Source organism: Lineus longissimus, chromosome 19 (assembly GCF_910592395.1).
Source record: "Lineus longissimus chromosome 19, tnLinLong1.2, whole genome shotgun sequence".
Taxonomy (NCBI): Eukaryota; Metazoa; Nemertea; class Pilidiophora; order Heteronemertea; family Lineidae; genus Lineus; species Lineus longissimus.
In genome coordinates, this window is record NC_088326.1 from 1,693,309 (window position 1) to 1,714,058 (window position 20,750).

The following is a 20,750-nucleotide window of genomic DNA, read 5'->3' on the forward strand; positions in this document are numbered from 1 at the left end:
GACGAAAATTCACAACAAAACTTTGTCTATCAATTCATCTTTATATGTTTATTTTACTCATTAAGCTAAAAGTGCATCAAATAACATGATGATAATTGAGTGATTAAGTTACCATTGTTTACAATTGATGGTATCATGAGCTGAAACACACTCTACGATATACATGTACAGAGGATCCTTCCTTAGCAGACAGTCTCTATTAAGGACAACCTCTCTATTAAGGACACTAGTTTTGGTCTCAATTGGTTGTTTCCATTCAATTTGACCTCTCTAATCAGGACACCTCTCTATTAAGGACAGCACTTGTCAGTCCCGAGGGCGACCTTAATAGAGAGGTTCTACTGTACTTAAAACTTGTCTCTTGTCAACAATCGCCCTAGTTATAATTTACAATTATAAATATGGTTAAGTGTTTTGGATGGTTCTCTTCCTACATGCAGTGAAAATTTGATTTTTTTCCCCCCCGACATTTTTTCATTAAAAAGGCATGACATACTTGTGTCCACAGTCTGAGCTGAGGTAATTAACAGCACAGGAAGCATGGCTCCACGAAAACGAAACTTGGTACAAAAGGAGAAAGAACAGCGCCCTCCTTTTCAGTCGATGCTTACAAATCCATTTAAACAGTTCTTTTCCATTCGAAAGATGAAATCCTCCTACGAAGTGAGGTAAGTGGAAAAGACCTAACGTCGGGCCCTCAGTTCCCTAAACAGGGCTTAATCAAGGCATTTGATTCACTATCATGAGCATACGTACATATAAATAAAACATCCTCCAACAACAGACCTTTGTATTTTCTGTATTCTATGAAAGATACAAGGCCTACTTACTATAGGAGGTTGAGATAAAACAAAACCAGTTCATTGCACTCAAGTATTTGTAAACAGAGAGGTAATCACTATATGTATTCTATTGGAATAGTGATTAACAGTCAATACTGTGGCCATTGCTAATATCATATTTTATTGCATGTGATAAAAATCACTTGTCTGTGTTATAGTACATTAAAACTGTGACTGTCCTTGGTATGGCTTTGATAGCTAGAAGGCAAAAACACAGGCAGAAGGGAAAAGCTGGCAATAGGTTCTTGTAACTGCTAGCACTAGCATGATGCAAACCTGAAATTCCATCCAGGTTAACAATGGAAAACACATGTAGCTTTGAAATTTGCCCAGTCAAAGGTTGACAGTCTGCAAAAAGGCAATTTGATAGGATTTCATGGGAAATCCATATACGTACACAATGAAAGTTGGCCTCCACTGGCAATCACAAGTGTGTTGTCTCGGAAACTGCAGCTACATATTCCACTATCGTGTCCTTGCTGGCCCTCAGGCTACTGTTGTCTGAAGAGTACACCTTGCCGGCCGAGTCTAAAACAAACATCACACCAGAATCTAGTTCCTCAAGGTCGGAATCAGACGACAGACTTTCCCTGCCCATCCGCGACCCCTTGAAATCACGCCCTCTACGATGTCGGTCAAAGTCATAACTGTGACACCTGTGAGGTGGTTCAAGGTCATCTCCCCATGGATGATTAAATAAATCAAGGTCAGCATAATCGTAACTCCGCTCGCTAAGGTCCGATTCAGAATCTAAAAAACCTCCATGCCGATCACCATGGAAATGAGTGCCATAATCATGCATCGGCATATCAGATTTCTTCATCTGAAGATCTTGTAACTTTTCAATCGGAATGATAACATCGTAAAATTCCAAGTCTTCGTCATCGTCATCAAAGTCCGCCATTTTTTCACCGCTGTCACCGAATTGGTTCATAGGAATAGGTCGCCCAAGTGTCGAAGCATCTGAAATAAGAGATATTGCACATGAGAACATTGGACAATATCAACAGTGTTACACAAAGCTTCTTCTTCTCAGCATTCGCTGGTTGCACTTGGATTGGAGGTGTTTTCTCCAGGGAGTATTCCTTGGGATGAGCGTTTTTGCATGCCACTATGGTTAGGCACCAATCAGGTTTATCGGTCCAGTGACTCCGACTCTGGCCAGAGTCCATAGGCAGGACAGAGCTGAGTTCGTGGAATTGTTTAAAATTTTTATGTACAAACCAGTTCTTGCAGAACTTGTCTTCCATTCCTTCATCCTTTTCTTCCTCATTCTCGCCTGATGGAGTTTGTATACGCCATAGAACGGTCCGAGAACTGCACCGGCAACCAGGATGATGGCACCCGCGCCCACAGCAACGACCCCCACACATGGTACCGCAAGGATTTTACTAGCTGGAACAAAAAGATAAGGAATTATAAGTCGACGACCTCAATTCCATGGTGCTCACTCAGCATGTGGGTTATTTAGATTCCAGAAGATGAAGATCGAACTTACCAAGTATGGCACCTCTGATGAGCTTCCTCTCGTGGGGTTTCTCCGGTTTCAGACGATACTTGCATCCAAAGACGCTGTAGCGACTGTGATGGTTGCCGAGAAACTTAAGTGATCGGAATTTGTCACCACATCGGTAACAGAAGTCGGTGTCACATTTGGAGCAGTGCATGTGGTCACAGCCTTCCGTCCTCTCAATAAAGATCTGAAAAATTCATCAAACATACTTTTATCATCTCCTTTCAGAAATGGATGAATGTAGGAGTGTAATAATGACATGTCCAGTTACATCATGGTGTCAATAACCCTACTAAAGGCTAATTATCCATGAGATAATTATGTCCCTCCTTCATTGAATGAGGTTTGAATAGTTGTTGTGCAATGATTGGAATGCTGAAAGGAATAACCTATTAGAACTTGTCTTTGCTTGTAAACACAGGACCCAATGTATAACATGACACGCTGCATGTTGTGGGGGAGGAAGTTTTGAGGCAGAAGGTCGGTCCCCATGATGTGATTTCATCTGACAGGGACTCTGTGAAAACCAAGCCATACTTTTATCTCGGTGTTCTTGAACAAGACACTTACCCTAACAGAAATGCACCATCCCCTCACAAATTCAACTTTCCCATCGCAATATTTACCTTGCATTTCGGACACTTGACGGCATTCTTCGTTCTCAATCCTGGGTGGAGCATTTCCGCCCAATCTTTCACTAAGTTATCGCCCATCCTGAACTTTTTACATGTGACGCCTTCATGCCATGGGGCCTGGCAAGGGAAGCACCACTTCAAATCACATTCCGTGCAACACATACACAACCCATACTTCTTCACTTTGCGTTTATGTAACTCAGTGGCTCGGCTACCGAGCTTTGTAATATGGCTACACCTGGGACAAGTCTTAATGCAGGGATCTGCGTTAGCGTCTGTCAAATACTGACTGAATTTCAATTTCAAGTCATTCGGAAGACGGTACACTATTTCATCCTTTGTAATGAAAGACTTGCACTCCAGGATGGGACAATGGATCTTTAAAATTCCCTCCTTGACGTCCGTGATGCAGTACTGTTTAATACAATTGTCGCATATCACCTGCGAACAGCACGGTCGTCGATATGTGGTCGTATAGTCGAAACAAACCTGACACAACCCTGACGATTTTTCCCCATGCTGGAATGGCAACACCTCCTCGGTTTGATTGCCATTGAGGGAATGTAACAAGTCTTCCAAATTAAAACCATCCATGAAGTTGTCCTCGGACATCATGAAGTTGTCCTCCGACATCATCTCATTAAAGGTGTCTTCATCCATACCCAAGTGAAACTCCAGATCAAAATCCGATTGCGTAGCATCACTAGGAGGCACCTCTGGTGTCTCCCTTATCGCACTTTCCAAATGAACACGGTTTTTGTTCCGCCCAAATCTCACATCAACTTGAGGATCACTGTAAATTTCTGCCATTATAGCGATTCCGGTTCTGTCTCCCTATGAACTGGGCCCCTTCACTGCCTTCAGACAGTCACGCTTGCTTTGCCTTTTAGAACTTCAGCGATCCAATTTTACACCACACCGTCTTAAAGTATGAATATGTTAACAGTAATAATGTGGAAACGGACAGACAAATTAATCATTAACACAGCTGATGCGATCACAGACAGCTGTAGCCAGTTCTAGTGTATGTGTTCGTACCCTGTACATGTGTACATGCATGCAGTATGCAACCATGCACAGAGCGTCAGAGGATGAGGAACTAGGAAGTGTCCAGTCAAAATCATCAGAAAAGTGTCTCTGTTAGTCAGAAATGGGGGAGAAATCCGGCATCATTTTGATCAAATATCTTCTTTTGTAAAACAGGAAGCCATAAATATCAACCTCATGACGATCACGATATCAAAATGACTGGAATACCACTTAAAAAGGGATAAACACACTGTTACTATTTTTAGTGTTTATTGATAAGGCTGACGTCACTGCCGGGAATTTTTGGCAAATTCGATTGGTTGGCTGATTAAAGGCCAGTTTTGTGTTTAACCTGCTTTCATTTCGCAGTCAATTCATTATAGTTACCAACGCATGCCTTGGAGGGGGCAGAATGGTACTGTTTAGACAAGAAGCCTCTCCAACAGCCCAAGAATATTGGATAGAACGGCACTGTACTGGGTCCCAATAATAAATATTGCCATAAAGACATATGATATTGTTTTGGGACTTATGTAAGATTAGTTTTCTCCGTCAAACCGATCAGGGTTCGGAGAGCGCGATCGCTGCTGGGAACCTTTTGGTCGCTCGTGGGACCCGCTTTGATGATCGCCGCCCAGACCCTCACGTGACCAATTCTCCATTTAAGATGCTGCTACTGCGCATGCGTTATCTATGTGTGGAGCATGGTCAGGCGGTGCATCAACATGACGGCAATCTTATTTGAATATTCTATTAATAGATAAATTTAACCCTTTCGTGGTATTTACGCGCTCAACTTGGCCAGGGTGAGATCGGGTGAGATGGATCGAGTTGCGCGACTGGGTCTTCGTCAGTGGGCGGGGGGCGCCGGGATCTGTGGTTTCTTGTGATCTTGAGCTGTTATTATTATGAACTAACATGTAGACTACTATCTTCACTGTACTGCTGACATCAGGTTACTAGTATTATCGTGCTTGCCCTCTTGTAGTAGGCCTATGGACTTTTCATTTAAGCACTAAAATTATTGAATTTTTCTCTGAAATCTACGGTGGCTGGGAAAGGACATCGAAAAAAAAAAATTCTCGGCGGGACGACTTATTAAGTCGGGGGACGACTTAGTAAGTCGGGGGGACGACTTAGTAAGTCGGGAGGACGACTTAGTAAGTCGGGGGGACGACTTATTATCTCGGGGGGACGACTTATTAAGTCGGGGGGACGACTTATTATGTCGGGGGGACGACTTATTATCTCGGGGGGACGACTCAGTAAGTCGGGGGGACGACTTATTATCTCGGGGGGGGGGACGACTTATTAAGTCGGGGGGGGACGACTTATTAAGTCGGGGGGGACGACGAATTATGACAGCGAGGGCGATGCCTGGCTGTGACTCTCATCTCTCTCACCGTGTAGACAACTTGGCAGAGCAGCCAAGACTGATTTGGCCTGGCTGTGACTGTCTCATCTCTCTCGCCATATCAATAACTAGGCAGTGCGGCGAAGACTGATGCGGCCTAGCTGTGACTGTCTCATCACTCTCATCATGTTGTCAACACGGTGGAGCAGCCAGGACTGATTCGGCCTAGCTGTGACTTCCTCATCTCTCTCACCATGTTGACAACTTGGCAGAGCAGCCAAGACTGATTTGGCCTGGCTGTGACTGTCTCATCTCTCTCACTATAATTATTGTCAACTACGTTGTAAACATAAGGCTCCAAAATTAATTCATGAAAAAGGCAGTAGGGCAATATTATTATTAAGTTGTCAAATGGTGAGAGAGATGAGGAAGTCACAGCCAGGCCAAATCAGTCCTGGCTGCTCTGCCAAGTTGTCTACATGGTGAGAGAGATGAGACAGTCACAGCCAGGCCAAATCAGTCTTGGCTGCTCTGCCAAGTTGTCTACATGGTGAGAGAGATGAGACAGTCACAGCCAGTGTGTCTTCTTAAGGATAACAGTGATTACTGCCAATTATCTATCAAGACTATTCAGATAACCAAGTTGATCGCTGCTGGGGACCCTCAGTGTGTCTTCTTAAGGATAACAGTGATTACTGCCAATTATCTATCAAGACTATCCAGATAACCAAGTTGATCGCTGCTGGGGCCCCTCAGTGCGTCTCCTCTATGACAACAGCAATTATTACCAATACTCTATCAAGACTATTCAGATAACCAATTTGATCGCTGCTGGGGACCCTCAGTGTGTCTCCTCTCTCATAACAGTTTTATTGCCATGAATAAATCACTATTGCTCAGAAAACCAAGTTGATCGCTGCTGGGGCCTCTCAGTGTGTCTCCCTAAGGATAAAATTTTATTACTGCCAATTATCTATCAAGACTATTCAGATAACCAAGTTGATCGCTGCTGGGGACCCTCAGTGTGTCTCCTTAAGGATAGCAGTGATTACTGCCAATTATCTATCAAGACTATCCAGATAACCAAGTTGATCGCTGCTGGGGCCCCTCAGTGCGTCTCCTCTATGACAACAGCAATTATTACCAATTCTCTATCAAGACTATTCAGATAACCAATTTGATCGCTGCTGGGGACCCTCAGTGTGTCTCCTTAAGGATAGCAGTGATTACTGCCAATTATCTATCAAGACTATCCAGATAACCAAGTTGATCGCTGCTGGGGACCCTCAGTGTGTCTCCTTAAGGATAGCAGTGATTACTGCCAATTATCTATCAAGACTATCCAGATAACCAAGTTGATCGCTGCTGGGGACCCTCAGTGTGTCTCCTTAAGGATAAAAGTGATTACTGCCAATTATCTATCAAGACTATTCAGATAACCAAGTTGATCGCTGCTGGGGACCCTCAGTGTGTCTCCTTAAGGATAGCAGTGATTACTGCCAATTATCTATCAAGACTATCCAGATAACCAAGTTGATCGCTGCTGGGGACCCTCAGTGTGTCTCCTTAAGGATAACAGTGATTACTGCCAATTATCTATCAAGACTATTCAGATAACCAAGTTGATCGCTGCTGGGGACCCTCAGTGTGTCTCCTTAAGGATAGCAGTGATTACTGCCAATTATCTATCAAGACTATCCAGATAACCAAGTTGATCGCTGCTGGGGCCCCTCAGTGCGTCTCCTCTATGACAACAGCAATTATTACCAATTCTCTATCAAGACTATTCAGATAACCAATTTGATCGCTGCTGGGGACCCTCAGTGTGTCTCCTCTCTCATAACAGTTTTATTGCCATGAATAAATCACTATTGCTCAGAAAACCAAGTTGATCGCTGCTGGGGCCTCTCAGTGTGTCTCCCTAAGGATAAAAGTGATTACTGCCAATTATCTATCAAGACTATCCAGATAACCAAGTTGATCGCTGCTGGGGCCCCTCAGTGCGTCTCCTCTATGACAACAGCAATTATTACCAATTCTCTATCAAGACTATTCAGATAACCAATTTGATCGCTGCTGGGGACCCTCAGTGTGTCTCCTCTCTCATAACAGTTTTATTGCCATGAATAAATCACTATTGCTCAGAAAACCAAGTTGATCGCTGCTGGGGCCTCTCAGTGTGTCTCCCTAAGGATAAAAGTGATTACTGCCAATTATCTATCAAGACTATCCAGATAACCAAGTTGATCGCTGCTGGGGCCCCTCAGTGCGTCTCCTTAAGGATAACAGTGATTGCTTTCAGAGCCGTAGAAGACTCTGCCACTCGTACGGTTTTCTTATTGGAACCCTCAGCGTGTATCCGCTAAGATAGCAGTGATTACCGGTACAGTGAAATACGTCATCCGAACAGCAAAGACGAAGCAAAAACTCTAGGTACTGTCAAATGTGAAAAAATTTATTGTACAAGAAAAGTTACATAATTAATAGCACAGTACAAGAAACTTTACATACACGGACATGTAATATGCGTAAAGTACCGACATGATAGTTGATTGTGACGACTACAGATACATCAATGCGGGGGGAAAAGCCCATAATTCGTTATTAACCCTCAAAGAAGCCTTGGCAAACCCATACCATAGATAAAAATCCTCTGGTTGTGACATTGTCCTCAACCGCTCAAGGTGAGACCTTTCCCAAACACACCAAACCCCTCACCTGCAGTGCCATCTGTACGAAAGGTGATGAACTAACTAAGTATTTACTTGCAGTTGCACAGCTATCACAAAAGTACAGACAGTACATCATAATACAGTGTACATAGTTACATGAATATTACAAGATAAACGACATAATCAATCAATCCTAGGCCTATACGCTTCGGATAACAAAGTTGATCTCAACATTTTTCCTCGAACTTATTAATGAACAGTGATTGTTGCCAATAATCAATCAATAGTAACAAGCTTGATCACTATTAGTATTAGGCCTAAGATGACCTGTCAAATCACATTAATATATAATTTGCCGGGATAAATCACATTAAAATATAATTTGCCGGGATAAAATTTGCTAAATACATGTAGTAAAATCACGACATGGGTATTGATCTTATTAGGGCCTACAGTGTGATGCCTATGTCTGTAGATTAAACAGTTCCGAGCGGACAAAAACATATTTATTATATGATATTAGTATCCACAATTACGGATCACAAACGCTTATCATTTATCGTATAAATCTATACTCAAATATATCTATAGCCCCCATATTCCCTGGTCCTCCCCCACTGCTTTTCGGTCAACGGCCATGATACCATCATCCTAACTATAACCCCCACCCCACCCTGGCTATAGACCTCCACGGCGCCTTCCCCCATATTATGATATTAGTATCCATCAACCACGGATCACGCACGCTTATCATTTATCGTACAAGTTTATACTCAAATACACAGGGAAAGCATTAACTATGCAGGTCGACCGCCGCCTGGAACAACACCGTCGCCATCTATTAACACGCGGGTCACGTGAGGGTCTGGGCGGCGATCATCAAAGTGGGTCCCACGAGCGATCAAAAGGTTCCCAGTAGCGATCGCGCTCTCCGAATGCATATGGTCAAACCCAAGACTGAAGGATTAAAATCCTGTGTTTATAGGCTAACAAATGCAAACACTTCCAAGTGAACCCCCTACAAGAGACGAGTGGCTCTTCGTCTCTCCGACTTTGACACCCTGCTGCGAACATATCAATAGATCAGCCAGCGGTCCTTGGTGTCGCCGCGTGGGTTACGTCCAGTGAAATTGTTTGCAAAGGTCAGGGAACCACGATCTGACATCCATAACCAGCGTATCCCCTTTTCATGCCAGTTATAGTCGGGTGCTACACCACAGTCGGGATAGTGGCCGCCAAATGAATGGTTGTTGAATTTAAAATCATGAAATCATGAGACAGAGCAAGTTAAAGGTCAAACTCAGGAACGTCAAGATCAAGATTTCCTTCCAATACATTTTCAGCAAGACTTACCTTTCACTTGGACAATCGCAACGAGAATTAAGACTATAGAGACCTGTCACTTAAGTTTTCCTGGCAATATATGGTCCACCAGAATAGCACCAGGAGCATACTAATGCTGTCTTTATTATACCTTTAAAGGCACTATTGCAAACTTTCATCTACAAATCACATCCGATTGTATGTTGGATCAAACACCCACACGAGTCTCCTAATTATCATGATCATATACATCATCAAGTAATAACATGTCGCCTTCTTTCCGGCGCAAACCGAGACTGAATTATTCACATTGTGTCTGCGTTCATTTCGCAGTAAATTCATTAGTTCTACCTTAACAGCTGAAAAAATGTAGCCCGCCTCACTGGCAAATTTTGCTTCCTTGCTTACCAAATAAGGAAAACGGTAGCTCATCATGGATTATATTATAACCTTGAAGGTTAACACTGCTGAATACTACATTATATACCTCATTTATGATCACCGATCTTCTTCCACTCTTAAGTAATCTAAATATTATTTGACTACATGTACTTTAATTACTTAGTGCTCTCTTTCTTCTTACATTCTTTCTGCACTGCACTTATGTTTATTGTACTTTCATCTCATGTAAAATGTAAATTTTTATACGGATTCAATAAACGATTAGTAATTTGTAATTTGTAATTAGTTACCAATGTATGCCTTAGAGGGGGCAGAATGGCACTGTAGACAAGAAGCCTCTCCAACAGCCCCAGGAATATTGAATAGAAGTTAGAACGGCACTGTACTGGGTCCCAGTAATAAATATTGCCATAAAGACATATGATATTGTTCTGGGACTTATGTAAGATTAGTTCTCGTCTCCGCCAAACTCAAGAAGAATGGAGAATGGAGAACTGGAGAATGAGTAACCCGCTCGCGGGGTCGCTCACGGCCTGCCGCGAGATAAGGCGCCAGTACCAAAAAGAACGCACTGGCGCCCCGGACTGGCGCTTACTCGCGCAAGCGCGGCGCTAGTAATCGAACACTGATCATCATTGACGACGCTTGGAGAATGAGTAACCCGCTCACGGCCTGCCGCGAGATGAGGCGCCAGTACCAAAAAGAACGCACTGGCGCTTACTCGGGTACCCCGCTTACTCGCGCAAGCGCGGCGCTGGTAATCGAACACTTACCCAGGCGCTTGATTATTTTGCAGTTACTGTAACACTAAGTAATAAATGCTGCAAATGTTTTGACACAAAAGTAACATCTTTCAAATAATTTTCCTTATGTACACTATGTGATCAGATATTGATCGAAATATTGTTTTTTTACCTTAGTGTAAGAAATGAAAAAATAAGCGCATTTTAGTTAATCATCACAATATTGTTCCATCTCTTGCTTAACATTTGGGTGATTGTCAGCATTTCTTTGACAAATTTGGAAGGTCTCTGCATTTCTTGATTCTATAGTAAATTTAAGTGGACAAAATGCCGTTTAATTATCCAGAAGCTAGGAGAGATGACAGTGTCAGTGATGACTACAAGGGAAAACAGGTAGACTTCATGAAATGTGTTTTGAGAGATCTAGAATAGATACGTAACCGCTAAACCGGTACCGGTGTATGGTGGTAAATAAATGGTGCCCCAAAAAAATCTGATCACGCAATCAGACAATGAATGATGAGTCATGTCAGTGATCTGCTGATCATTCATGCCATGTCCAGAAAGTTATGACTTTTTTCAGAAGGATATGAACCCCTATGCTAGATGCATGTGTCAAACACGGTCTTGCATGATGACACTACTTGCAACACTAACAGACATTCTTGAGCTTGTGATGCATCATTTATCATGACATTTCTTCAATATCAATTCAACGGCGTGAAACCCCTGTGAGCCTGTGCAAATTACATTTAGTAAAATTTCTAATGCTGTAACATTGGGCCTTTTTCTGGAGCGGTTGTGGTGGAAATGAACTTTTGAATGTATTAAAAATCTGGGGCATGATGAAAATCGGAGAGCAATTGTTACAATGAGAGCAATATGCAACATTTCAGAACATCTTGAACCAAACCATCCGGACTCTCATGCGTTTGCGTCACCACTATCGAGCTTGGTTGAGTGATTTAGCGATCTCAAAACATTACGGGTCAAGATGGAACCAAACTATAGTTGTTCTATTTTCGTCGCAGGTGCCAGATCCTTACCGTTGGCTCGAAGATCCTGATGCTGATGAGACCAAGTCATTCGTTGATGCGCAGAACGCGATCACTGTACCTTTTGTAAGCTCTTTCTCGGCCAAGGAGAAACTGAAAAATAGGTAAAAAATGAGTTGGTGAAGTTGCAGCCATGCGGGTGGTGTAATTTTGAAAACAGTGCATGGCGGAGAGAGTGAGGGGCTTTGAGGTACTGTCAGTGATACCAAGTATAACAGTATATATTAGATCCATACTTGGTGATACTGATACAGTTTGCTTAAAAGTGCATGGTCTATGCATATAATAATTAGTCTGACTAATTAGATGGTCTTGACTTTAATCAATTAACCTAACTAATCAAATGGCCTAGACTTGAACTAATTAGCCTGACTTTTATTCATGAATTAATCTTGTTGCAGGATAACAGAGATGTGGGACTATCCCAAGTACAGCGCTCCGTTCAAGAGAGGCAAGCGCTATTTCTATCATTACAACACAGGCCTTCAGAATCAGAGGTGAGGTTTGGCAACACACAGGGCAGTAACTGTCAGGGTTGTAAAATACAGAGCATAAATTTGATTTTCTAAAATCGACTCTATACCGTATTTTCCGGCGTATGACCCGCGGCTTTTTGCCCTCAAACAGGCCCAAAAAGTGGGGGTGCGGGTAATACAAAGGTGCGGGTCTTGCGTGGATTCTGAGAGGGATAAGCCCCAACCCCAAAGAAAAAAAAGGGGACCAAACTGGTTACTTGATAAGGATTTATGTCCATCGTTTTCGCATTGTTTTCAACCAATATTTCCGCCATGATCGCATAGTTTGTGATGTCTCCGCTAGGGAAAATAGTTACGGCCATGCTGGAATTGATCCACTTTGGTTAACAATTAAAAAAAACATGGCGGTTCTAGGATGTCAACATCAATGAATGGCTTACTATTTTTGGAGAATGCGGGTCTTGGAGCAGTGCGGGTCATAATCAGGTGCGGGTCTTGCGTGGCTTTAGGTAATGGTCAAAGGGGGTGCGGGTCATAGGGCAGTGCGGGGGATAATCCGGAAAATACGGTACATGTAGATCGGAAATACTGTCTTAAGACACTCTGAACACTTTGGAAAAGAAGTAACAATCTGAATGACGTCAATAGGTAGTGTGCACTACTACATGGAGCTGGAACCCTTGAACGCCCACCAGTCTACAGTCATTCCAGATTTGTGTACCCTTTGTAGGTTATCAGACAGACCACTGGCCTTTCCGAAACACTACTGCAAATCACTTTGATTTTTGCATCCTTACTTTCTCATTTTTCTAGCGTGATGTATGTGCAGGACTCTCTGTCCTCTGAACCAAGAGTATTCCTTGACCCGAATGAACTCTCAGATGATGGCACGACAGCATTGAGGAGTTCAGCATTTTCCGAGGATGGGAATGTATTTGCGTATTGTTTGAGTGAGAAAGGTTCAGACTGGGTCACTGTCAAGGTTAGTAAGGCGATCTTAAAATGTTGGGTTACGTAACCACATCCTTTGAAATTGAAGGAAGTGCTGTGGATTAGTGGCATAAACTCTCTGTCATAAAGTTGCTGGTTTGAAATAGTCAGGTTGTAGTTGATGTTTGATTACGCATTGATTTCTGTTTTCAGTTCAGAGATGTTGCAACTGGAGAGGATCTAGCGGACGTTTTGAAAAATGTCAAGTTCTCCTGCCTTGATTGGACTCATGATCACAAGGGAGTTTTCTACAATGTAAGCACCTCAAGATACTGTGGAACCTCCTTTAGCGGACACCTCTATATTAAGGACAACCTCTCGATTAAGGACACTAGTTTTGGTCCCAAATTTGTAGTTTAATAAGATCAATATTAGGTTCAATAAACCTCAAGTATCCTTTACTCTTTTTTAGTCATACCCGGTTGATGGCAAAGCTGATGGCTCCGAGACGACCTCTAATTATCACCAGAAACTGTACTACCATCGACTGGGAGAGGACCAGACCGCGGACACGCTTTGTGCCGAGTTTCCTGATAATCCGCAATGGATGGGGTGAGTACTTTTAGGGATTGTTGAACAAGGACAAGACAACCGATGTATTTGAAGTTAAAGTTGGCAAATTTCGGCATTTCTATTTGGCAGTAAAAAGGTAACTTTGAACTTTCTTTCTTTTGCTGAGCTTTTTTGTCTCATTCCAGTGGAGTTGAGATCAGCGATTGTGGTAGCTTCGCCGTTTTATCCATCAGTGAAGGCTGCAAACCTGCCAACCGCCTATATATCTGTGATCTCAACAAGCTAGAAAATGGAATAAGTGGTGAGTTTTCATTGGTGAGGACGCATTGCCCAATAAGCCAAACAAAGGTTCATTGTCTGTGTGGTGCGTCACAAAGTCCCCCAGTTAAAAAGTCTAGCAAACTACGCACTTCCATTAGCAATGGATTCATAGATTGGAATGATTATAACACTATAGGATTAAGATGCTAATTATCTCACTTATTACTTTGCAGGCCTGCTTCCTTTCGTAAAGATAGTTGACGACTTCGAGGCTGAATATGAATATATCACTAATGAAGGGAGTGTTTTGACATTCAAGACAAACCTGAATGCACCCAGATATAAACTCATCAACATTGATTTAGAAAACCACGAAATGGTACGTGTCTATTTCTGTTATTAGGTTCCCTTTCTTAAGGACAAAGTGATGACTCTTACGTCAAAGGCCAAATGATAGCTCTGACATCAAAATGACCATATGCAAGGTCTAACTTCAATTTTCAATTCATAGTCATGTGTAATTAAGGTCCCTTTTCTCGTAACTGGCTGTCCTGGTCGAAACTTTGAGATTTCTACCTGCCCCTGGAACCTGAAGTAGTCACAAAGCATCCAAAGTTGCCTTTCAGTGTCTAGTTTGAAGTATGTTGCTGTCATTTTGCCAAAGACCTCGGCTGTGGCTTTGGTATTGGCTACCTTTTAGCTCCTGTCTAGGAGTGTTATGTGAGACAATCAATACCTCCAGTTCAATATCAATTCCTCCTTTTTCAGAGTAACTGGAAGACGTTGATACCAGAACATGAAAAGGATGTGTTAGACTGGTCGGCGTGTGTCAACCAGAATAAACTTGTGATGTGTTACATGCATGATGTCAAGGTACGTGTTAGACTGTTTAGAGTGTGTCAGTCAGAATGAACTAGTCATGTGTTTGCACCAAATGTTTGTGCTTGCCAAGGTTTATTGCAAACTCTATTTGTTATGGACGATTCAAAGCACGAGAGAGACTCAGTGCCACTTCTTAAACGGGTAGAACTTCTTTTTAGATGAAGCTGGGTGGGAATTATAGATGTGGAGAATTTCCAGAATACTAAATCAAGTCCACTTCCCCTCATTTCAGAGCTCATTGTATCTTCATGACCTCAAATCTGGTGAACGTTTGATGGAATTCCCTCTCGACGTCGGTTCTGTTGTTGGATATTCTGGTCGCAAAAAGGACGACGAGATATTTTATAAATTTATGTCATTCCTAACGCCTGGGAGAATCTACCGCTGTGATCTAAGTAAAGGGAAACTGGAGCCAGAGGTATGTACAAATTTATGTTGACCTTGATTATGTCAACAGTGTTATGGTTTTGTGGTTTTGACATTGATCATAATGTGGCTAAAGGGTCACTCACACTGAATTGAAGTGGCAGTCTCCCAATGCCCCAGTCCACGACACCTTTGTCTCCTATTTCAAGACTGTGCTCCTCAGGGCTACAACTTCACTTGTTTTAGATCTTAGAATTTGGACTTCTACATCAGTACTAAAAAGAAGATTAAGAAAACTGTAAAGAATGACTAATTACTTATATATTGTAATCTATTCCCAGGTTTTCCGAGACATCGAAGTGAAAGGTTTTGATGCGTCCAAGTTTGAAACGTCCCAGGTTTTCTACAAGAGTAAAGATGGCACAAGTATACCCATGTTCATTGTCCACAGAAAGGTACCATCTTTACCTCCGTATAGTTCCTTCAAGATAATTTCCTTACCTTAGCCCACTTCACAAACAATCACCTTTTTTCTGAGATCATAGGACGCGACAACTTTCCTCAACCATCATCTGTCTTTGGTGAGCTCCTCCAGTTCCTGTTTGTTTAGAAAACATTGGGGACAGAGGCTAAGCACATGTAACATTACAAAGGGTTAACATTGCTACCCTTGTTTTTCCAGGGTATCACGTTAAACGGCAGCAACCCGGTCCTTCTTTACGGATATGGCGGCTTTAACATAGCTATCACTCCATCGTTCAGCGTAACCAGGATTACATTCATGCAGAATCTCGGAGGGATCGTGTGTGTGGCTAATATTAGAGGAGGAGGGTAAGATTCTTCCATTTTTGTTGGCTAGATAATCACTCGAGCCTTTGAGAGCTGTTACTCTTATAATAATAATAATGTCACGCATTTATATAGCGCTCCTCAGTAATGGAACTGTTAAAGCGCTGTGGGATATCAAATTATTACCCTGGTCTCTACAGAAATCAATCAGGGGTTTCAAGGAGCAACCAGAAGGCGCTCATTTGAACTTGACCAGTCGGGGAACCAAGGAGTGACTCGGCCGGGAGTCGAACCCACGACCTCCTGATCATGAGGCCGACTCTCTTCCACTGCGCTACCGCTGCCCCTTACTTCCCAATTTGTTGTGATAAGTCACATTTTTGCTTTTCTTTCAGCGAATATGGAGAAAACTGGCACAAAGCAGGAATCGAGGAAAACAAACAAAACGTCTTTGACGACTTCTGTGCTGCAGCTGAGTACCTTGTAGCGGAGAAATATACAAAGCCCGAGCTGTAAGTATCAGGCCTTGAAGAGTCTCCCCCCCACTTAGCAATTTTAAATGTGGTAGGGGGCAGTGCTTGTACCCGTATTCCAAAATGACCCCCTGAACTCCGGGATTGCCAACTAAATTTTCACCCCCTGTCTAGGGGACTATGTAAGTGACGGTTCAGCTGAAGATCACTTTGAAGGAAAATGTAACACATTACACTGTACTGTCTTATTCTCCCTTTAACCAGATATTATTCCAAAGTTGCATTAACTGCCGATATCAATGCTGACATCGAGGGAAACTAGTTCAACTGGTTGCACCTTTGAATGAAAATGTCCCTCTTTTGAATTGATGCAAGAGTTATTCCGAAAAAGTGTCGTCTTTTTTCATTTTCTCAGTGTTACAGTACATGTAAATATATTGACTATCTTGCAGGATAAGCATCATGGGTGGTTCAAACGGTGGCTTACTCGTCGGGGCCTGTGCCAATCAGAGACCAGATTTATTCGGATGTGTCATTTCACAAGTTGGGTAAGATATCAATTTTGACCTTGAGGTAAAAATGTTGATAATGGCGTCGTATGGTGATATAGAGGAGACACCTATCTGTGACTTAGTGTAACTTAATCCAGCCCACTTTTCTCCTCCCTAAAGTCTTCCTTCAATCGAACATCTAAAACATATTCTCCACGGGCAAGTTTGAAGAATTTCTATTCTTTCTTCAGGGTGATGGACATGCTTCGATTCAACAAGTTCACAATTGGTCATGCCTGGACGACAGACTTTGGCAACCCAGATGAGGATGGCTTTGAATACATCTACAAGTAAGAATTCTTTATTGTCACTTCAGTCAGCATGGATATCCTTGGTCTGTGTCCGCCTCAAGAACGGAAGGTCGAAGGTTCCAGCCCGGTTGGAATCTATTTTTGATGTAGCCAGTTTGTAATGCAGCTAGTTAAATATAGAGTACAAACTCGGTGCCTGGTATTAGAGACAGGAGTTTGGAAGTAATGAGCGTCTCATAAGCCAAATCTAGTTGGCCTTTTCATTTGTGGTGACCCTTTAAAAAGCAACAACTTCAATTTCTTTATGTCTGTCTTTCATTAAGACAGTGGTCATCAGACAATGTTTTTCTGTTCAGTGGCTTGAACTGCTGGGTAAATCATTACCTGCACTAAACCTAATTTCTCCGTTTTAATATCGCTGTTGTTGTATCGTCATTTCTCATGTTTTCAGATATTCTCCCCTCCACAATATACGCCTACCCGAAGGAGATGGCGTCCAGTACCCTTCGACCCTTCTCCTTACCGCTGATCACGACGATCGCGTTGTACCTCTACATTCCCTGAAGTTTATTGCTCAATTACAACATGTGTTCAGGAATTCGCCCAGTCAGGTAAGATTCTTGTTGTGATCTCGGACAAATCACTTACCGTAACTTTGTAGAGCACCCAGCAACCCTCCTGCTATTGATCACAAATATCTTGTTACACCACTACAGGATCATACCTTTATTGCCAATGTTAATTTTTTTTCTTCAGCAAAATCCTTTGATGATCAGGGTCGATACTAAAGCAGGCCATGGCATGGGGAAGCCCACTGCCAAAGTGGTAAGTTAATTGCAACGTGTAGATGGATGATTTGTGAGGTACTCGGTCTCGGAGAAAACTTGATCTTTCAGTCATAAATGTTCCCTGTGGAAATTACGCTTAGCTTGGTGTGGCCCTATCAGAGGTGGATCCGAGAAATCTAGGATCGATTTTGCAGTTTTTGCCGTGGTATTCAAACAGATCTCTATACCAGTTTGTGTGTGACCCTATTGATGGTGGTTCCGAGAAATCTCGACAGCACAGATTCCAACAGTCCTTGATTGAGAGGTGGCTGGATTATAGAGGTCAATGGAAATGGAAACGACCAAAGTGGTACAAAATGCAGTGTCCTTAGTAGAGTGTTTGTCCTTAATAGAGAGGGTGTTCTTAATGGAGTGGTGTCCGCTCAGGGAGGTACTTTACTGCACTGATCTTGTTCTATTTGCAGATTGAAGAAGCTACCGAGACGTACAGCTTCATCGCCTTGGCTTGCGGACTTTCATGGATGGAAGACGCCCCAGTCGCATGACGTGTCCTCCTGCTTTAAAGAATCACACTCTTCACCTTGTAGTGTGACAGTCTCTGATTAAATCAGGTGCATGTCCAATGTAGGAAAAGGGAGAAAGTCTGACATGTGTCTGAATGACCCAGAGTTTGTCACATATGCGCTTGCCAACGATTGTGCCTTGTATCTGATGACCGCCAAAGTAATACTGTCAACAGCCTTTTTGAAAAAAAGATTTTGGTAATTTTGGGTGGAAACCATGTTGGATGGAAAGTACATGAAAACCAATTATTGATATTGTCAGACTATTATTGTTAGGTTCCAACAATGCTACTCTGTCAAACTATTATTGTTAGGTTCCATCAATGCTACTCTACTTGTTTCTTCTATCTTATCTATTGTAATTTATAAAACTTTTTTCAAAAACTTTTTGTGTTTATTTCTGTTAATTCATAAGATCAGAACGTAGCCTACAGCTGTTTCTAGTTTTAGTCCTCACAAGTGCCTGCGGATGTTGGAAGGTGGAAATTCCCAGTTTAGAAGACTAAAACTTTGTTCCATTGAGTAGAAAAAAATGGAAAGAAGGTCATTATTCAGCCTCCAAAACCAACAAATTCTACTGAGATTTCCAGGAGTAAGCACTGCTGCTGTCCTCCAGCTGCCTCCCTGCCGGGAACTGCTAAATGAACCCCCAGGTGCCACTGCGTGGAACACAAGCGAGATATTTCAGTTCTGACAAACACTATGTGGCAGCACTTCAATGGAAACTCTGGTGCCTGGTGTAAAATTTGATTTAGTCTCCCTGTTTTAAAAGTCCTGTGCTATTATTGCTGATCCTTCAGTGACTTCTAGGGTGAGACTGGGTACTATGACTGCCCAAAAGAATCAATTCGGTTATAGATCCCTGTCCCTGCATTTCTGAAATCTGTGCAGGGTGTCTTTGTCAGGCCTGATGACTGTGACTGTCCCAGGGGAGGATGTGTCCTGCGAGATTGTGACTGTCTCCAAGTGAATAACTGACTTCAGCCCCTCCAAAATGACCAATAGATGATGATGATGAATATTCCCACCAGGTCGTCAATTTTCTTTGAGGCGATACGGTACCAGAGGCTTCTTGGACAATACGAATTAGCTTACATGTGCCCTCCAGAATGGTTCTCGCAAGTGGTTCAATATGCTACGCTCCGGACGCAGTGGACAGGCCTCGTCCCTCTCTCATGGGGTTCATGTATGTACAGATAGGTTGACAAATGAATTGCCTTGGGAGTTTACAGTACAAGGGTATGAGTCAAATTATGAGCTCCTTGAAATGCGCATTTCAATTGTGGCATAACATTTCCCAGATCCTGCTATCGCATAACGGTGACGCCGAAACCAGTTTCTCGTTCATCATTGACGATCTCAAATGCGATTGGGGAGCCATCTACAGGTTGCAATTTGAACTAATAGACTTATGGCTCGAAGTAAAAATTCACAGACGATATTTGGTTGGATTTGAGTCCACAGGGGGGCGTGGGTGTTGAATCTGATTTCGTGACAGTCGTAACCATTTTTTTCCTCAATTTTCCTTTTTTTCATTCCATTATTGTTTATATCATTCGGAATCGTTTTGGACATTGTTTCTTTGTATTCTAGTTATCTATAACACTGTAATAATACTTGGTGTTTTTTGCTACTAAATAAAAGTTTCATTTTCAGTATTGTCCGAAAAATATCTTTTTGTCTTTGTTTCTGTTTGTCTGCCATGGTTGTGCCTATGTCCTGATCTGGTGTGAACATAGCCTTCAGTAATCCACCTGAGGGCACTCGGACTTGGGTCTCTATCCTTCCTATTGACCTGGACACATCATAGGTTCAGTACGTATGTTTCAAAACATGAACGGTTGAGGATTACTCCGAAGTGATCTTTGCTATCGAGCTCGTTCATTGGTCTGCTTTGAGGTGGATTATCAGGTGTGGATCTGCTCGTGCTACCCTTGGCTATGGGTGTAAAAGCATTCGTTATCTCGCCAGGTCTGGTTGTGACAGTATCTGCAATCTCATCAGGTCTGGTTGTGGCAGCATCTGCAATTTCATCATATCAGTTCTGGTTGTGCCAGCATCTCCTGTCTATCAGGTCTGGTTGTGACAGTATATACTGTATTATCAGACCTGGTTTTGACAGCATGTTATGGTATTGTTGTTGCAGTATCTGCTGTCTCTTCAGGTCTGGTGTTCCGATTTCATGCAATCCTTTTATGAAAATGATCAGGTATTCACCATGTGAAAATGAGACACATTTTTTCTAAGGGTGGCGACAAGGTCCGATAAGGGTGGAGACA

The 20,750-nt window shown here is 42.5% G+C and overlaps 2 protein-coding genes across 2 annotated transcripts; one reads left to right on the forward strand and one right to left on the reverse strand.

Moving 5' to 3' along the window:
* Nucleotides 1-39: 39 nt before the first annotated feature.
* Nucleotides 40-4,302, reverse strand: LOC135503209 (uncharacterized). Its single transcript, XM_064796671.1, has 4 exons — nucleotides 2,982-4,302; nucleotides 2,341-2,542; nucleotides 2,067-2,237; nucleotides 40-1,805 (listed from the first exon to the last, which is right to left on the reverse strand). The coding sequence occupies exons 1-4, from the start codon at nucleotides 3,798-3,800 to the stop codon at nucleotides 1,267-1,269; spliced, it is 1,731 nt and encodes a 576-aa protein (XP_064652741.1). The 5' UTR covers nucleotides 3,801-4,302; the 3' UTR covers nucleotides 40-1,266.
* A 6,468-nt stretch (nucleotides 4,303-10,770) lies between these two features.
* LOC135503187 (prolyl endopeptidase-like) lies at nucleotides 10,771-18,803 on the forward strand. Its single transcript, XM_064796626.1, has 18 exons — nucleotides 10,771-10,906; nucleotides 11,545-11,672; nucleotides 11,970-12,065; nucleotides 12,858-13,026; nucleotides 13,188-13,289; nucleotides 13,447-13,586; nucleotides 13,733-13,848; nucleotides 14,042-14,187; nucleotides 14,577-14,681; nucleotides 14,923-15,108; nucleotides 15,398-15,511; nucleotides 15,739-15,887; nucleotides 16,241-16,357; nucleotides 16,771-16,866; nucleotides 17,061-17,159; nucleotides 17,572-17,731; nucleotides 17,877-17,945; nucleotides 18,373-18,803. The coding sequence occupies exons 1-18, from the start codon at nucleotides 10,841-10,843 to the stop codon at nucleotides 18,451-18,453; spliced, it is 2,139 nt and encodes a 712-aa protein (XP_064652696.1). The 5' UTR covers nucleotides 10,771-10,840; the 3' UTR covers nucleotides 18,454-18,803.
* Nucleotides 18,804-20,750: the final 1,947 nt, after the last annotated feature.

Coding starts and splice junctions, on each gene's coding strand:
- LOC135503209 (XM_064796671.1), bottom strand. CDS start 3,800: ATGGCAGAAATTTACAGTGATCCTCAAGTTGATGTGAGATTTGGGCGG. Junction 2,238..2,340: donor CATCAGAGGTGCCATACTTG/GTAAGTTCGATC, acceptor TTTTTGTTCCAG/CTAGTAAAATCCTTGCGGTA. Junction 1,806..2,066: donor GACAAGTTCTGCAAGAACTG/GTTTGTACATAA, acceptor CTCTTATTTCAG/ATGCTTCGACACTTGGGCGA.
- LOC135503187 (XM_064796626.1), top strand. CDS start 10,841: ATGCCGTTTAATTATCCAGAAGCTAGGAGAGATGACAGTGTCAGTGAT. Junction 15,512..15,738: donor TGTTCATTGTCCACAGAAAG/GTACCATCTTTA, acceptor TTGTTTTTCCAG/GGTATCACGTTAAACGGCAG. Junction 17,160..17,571: donor GGCTTTGAATACATCTACAA/GTAAGAATTCTT, acceptor TCATGTTTTCAG/ATATTCTCCCCTCCACAATA.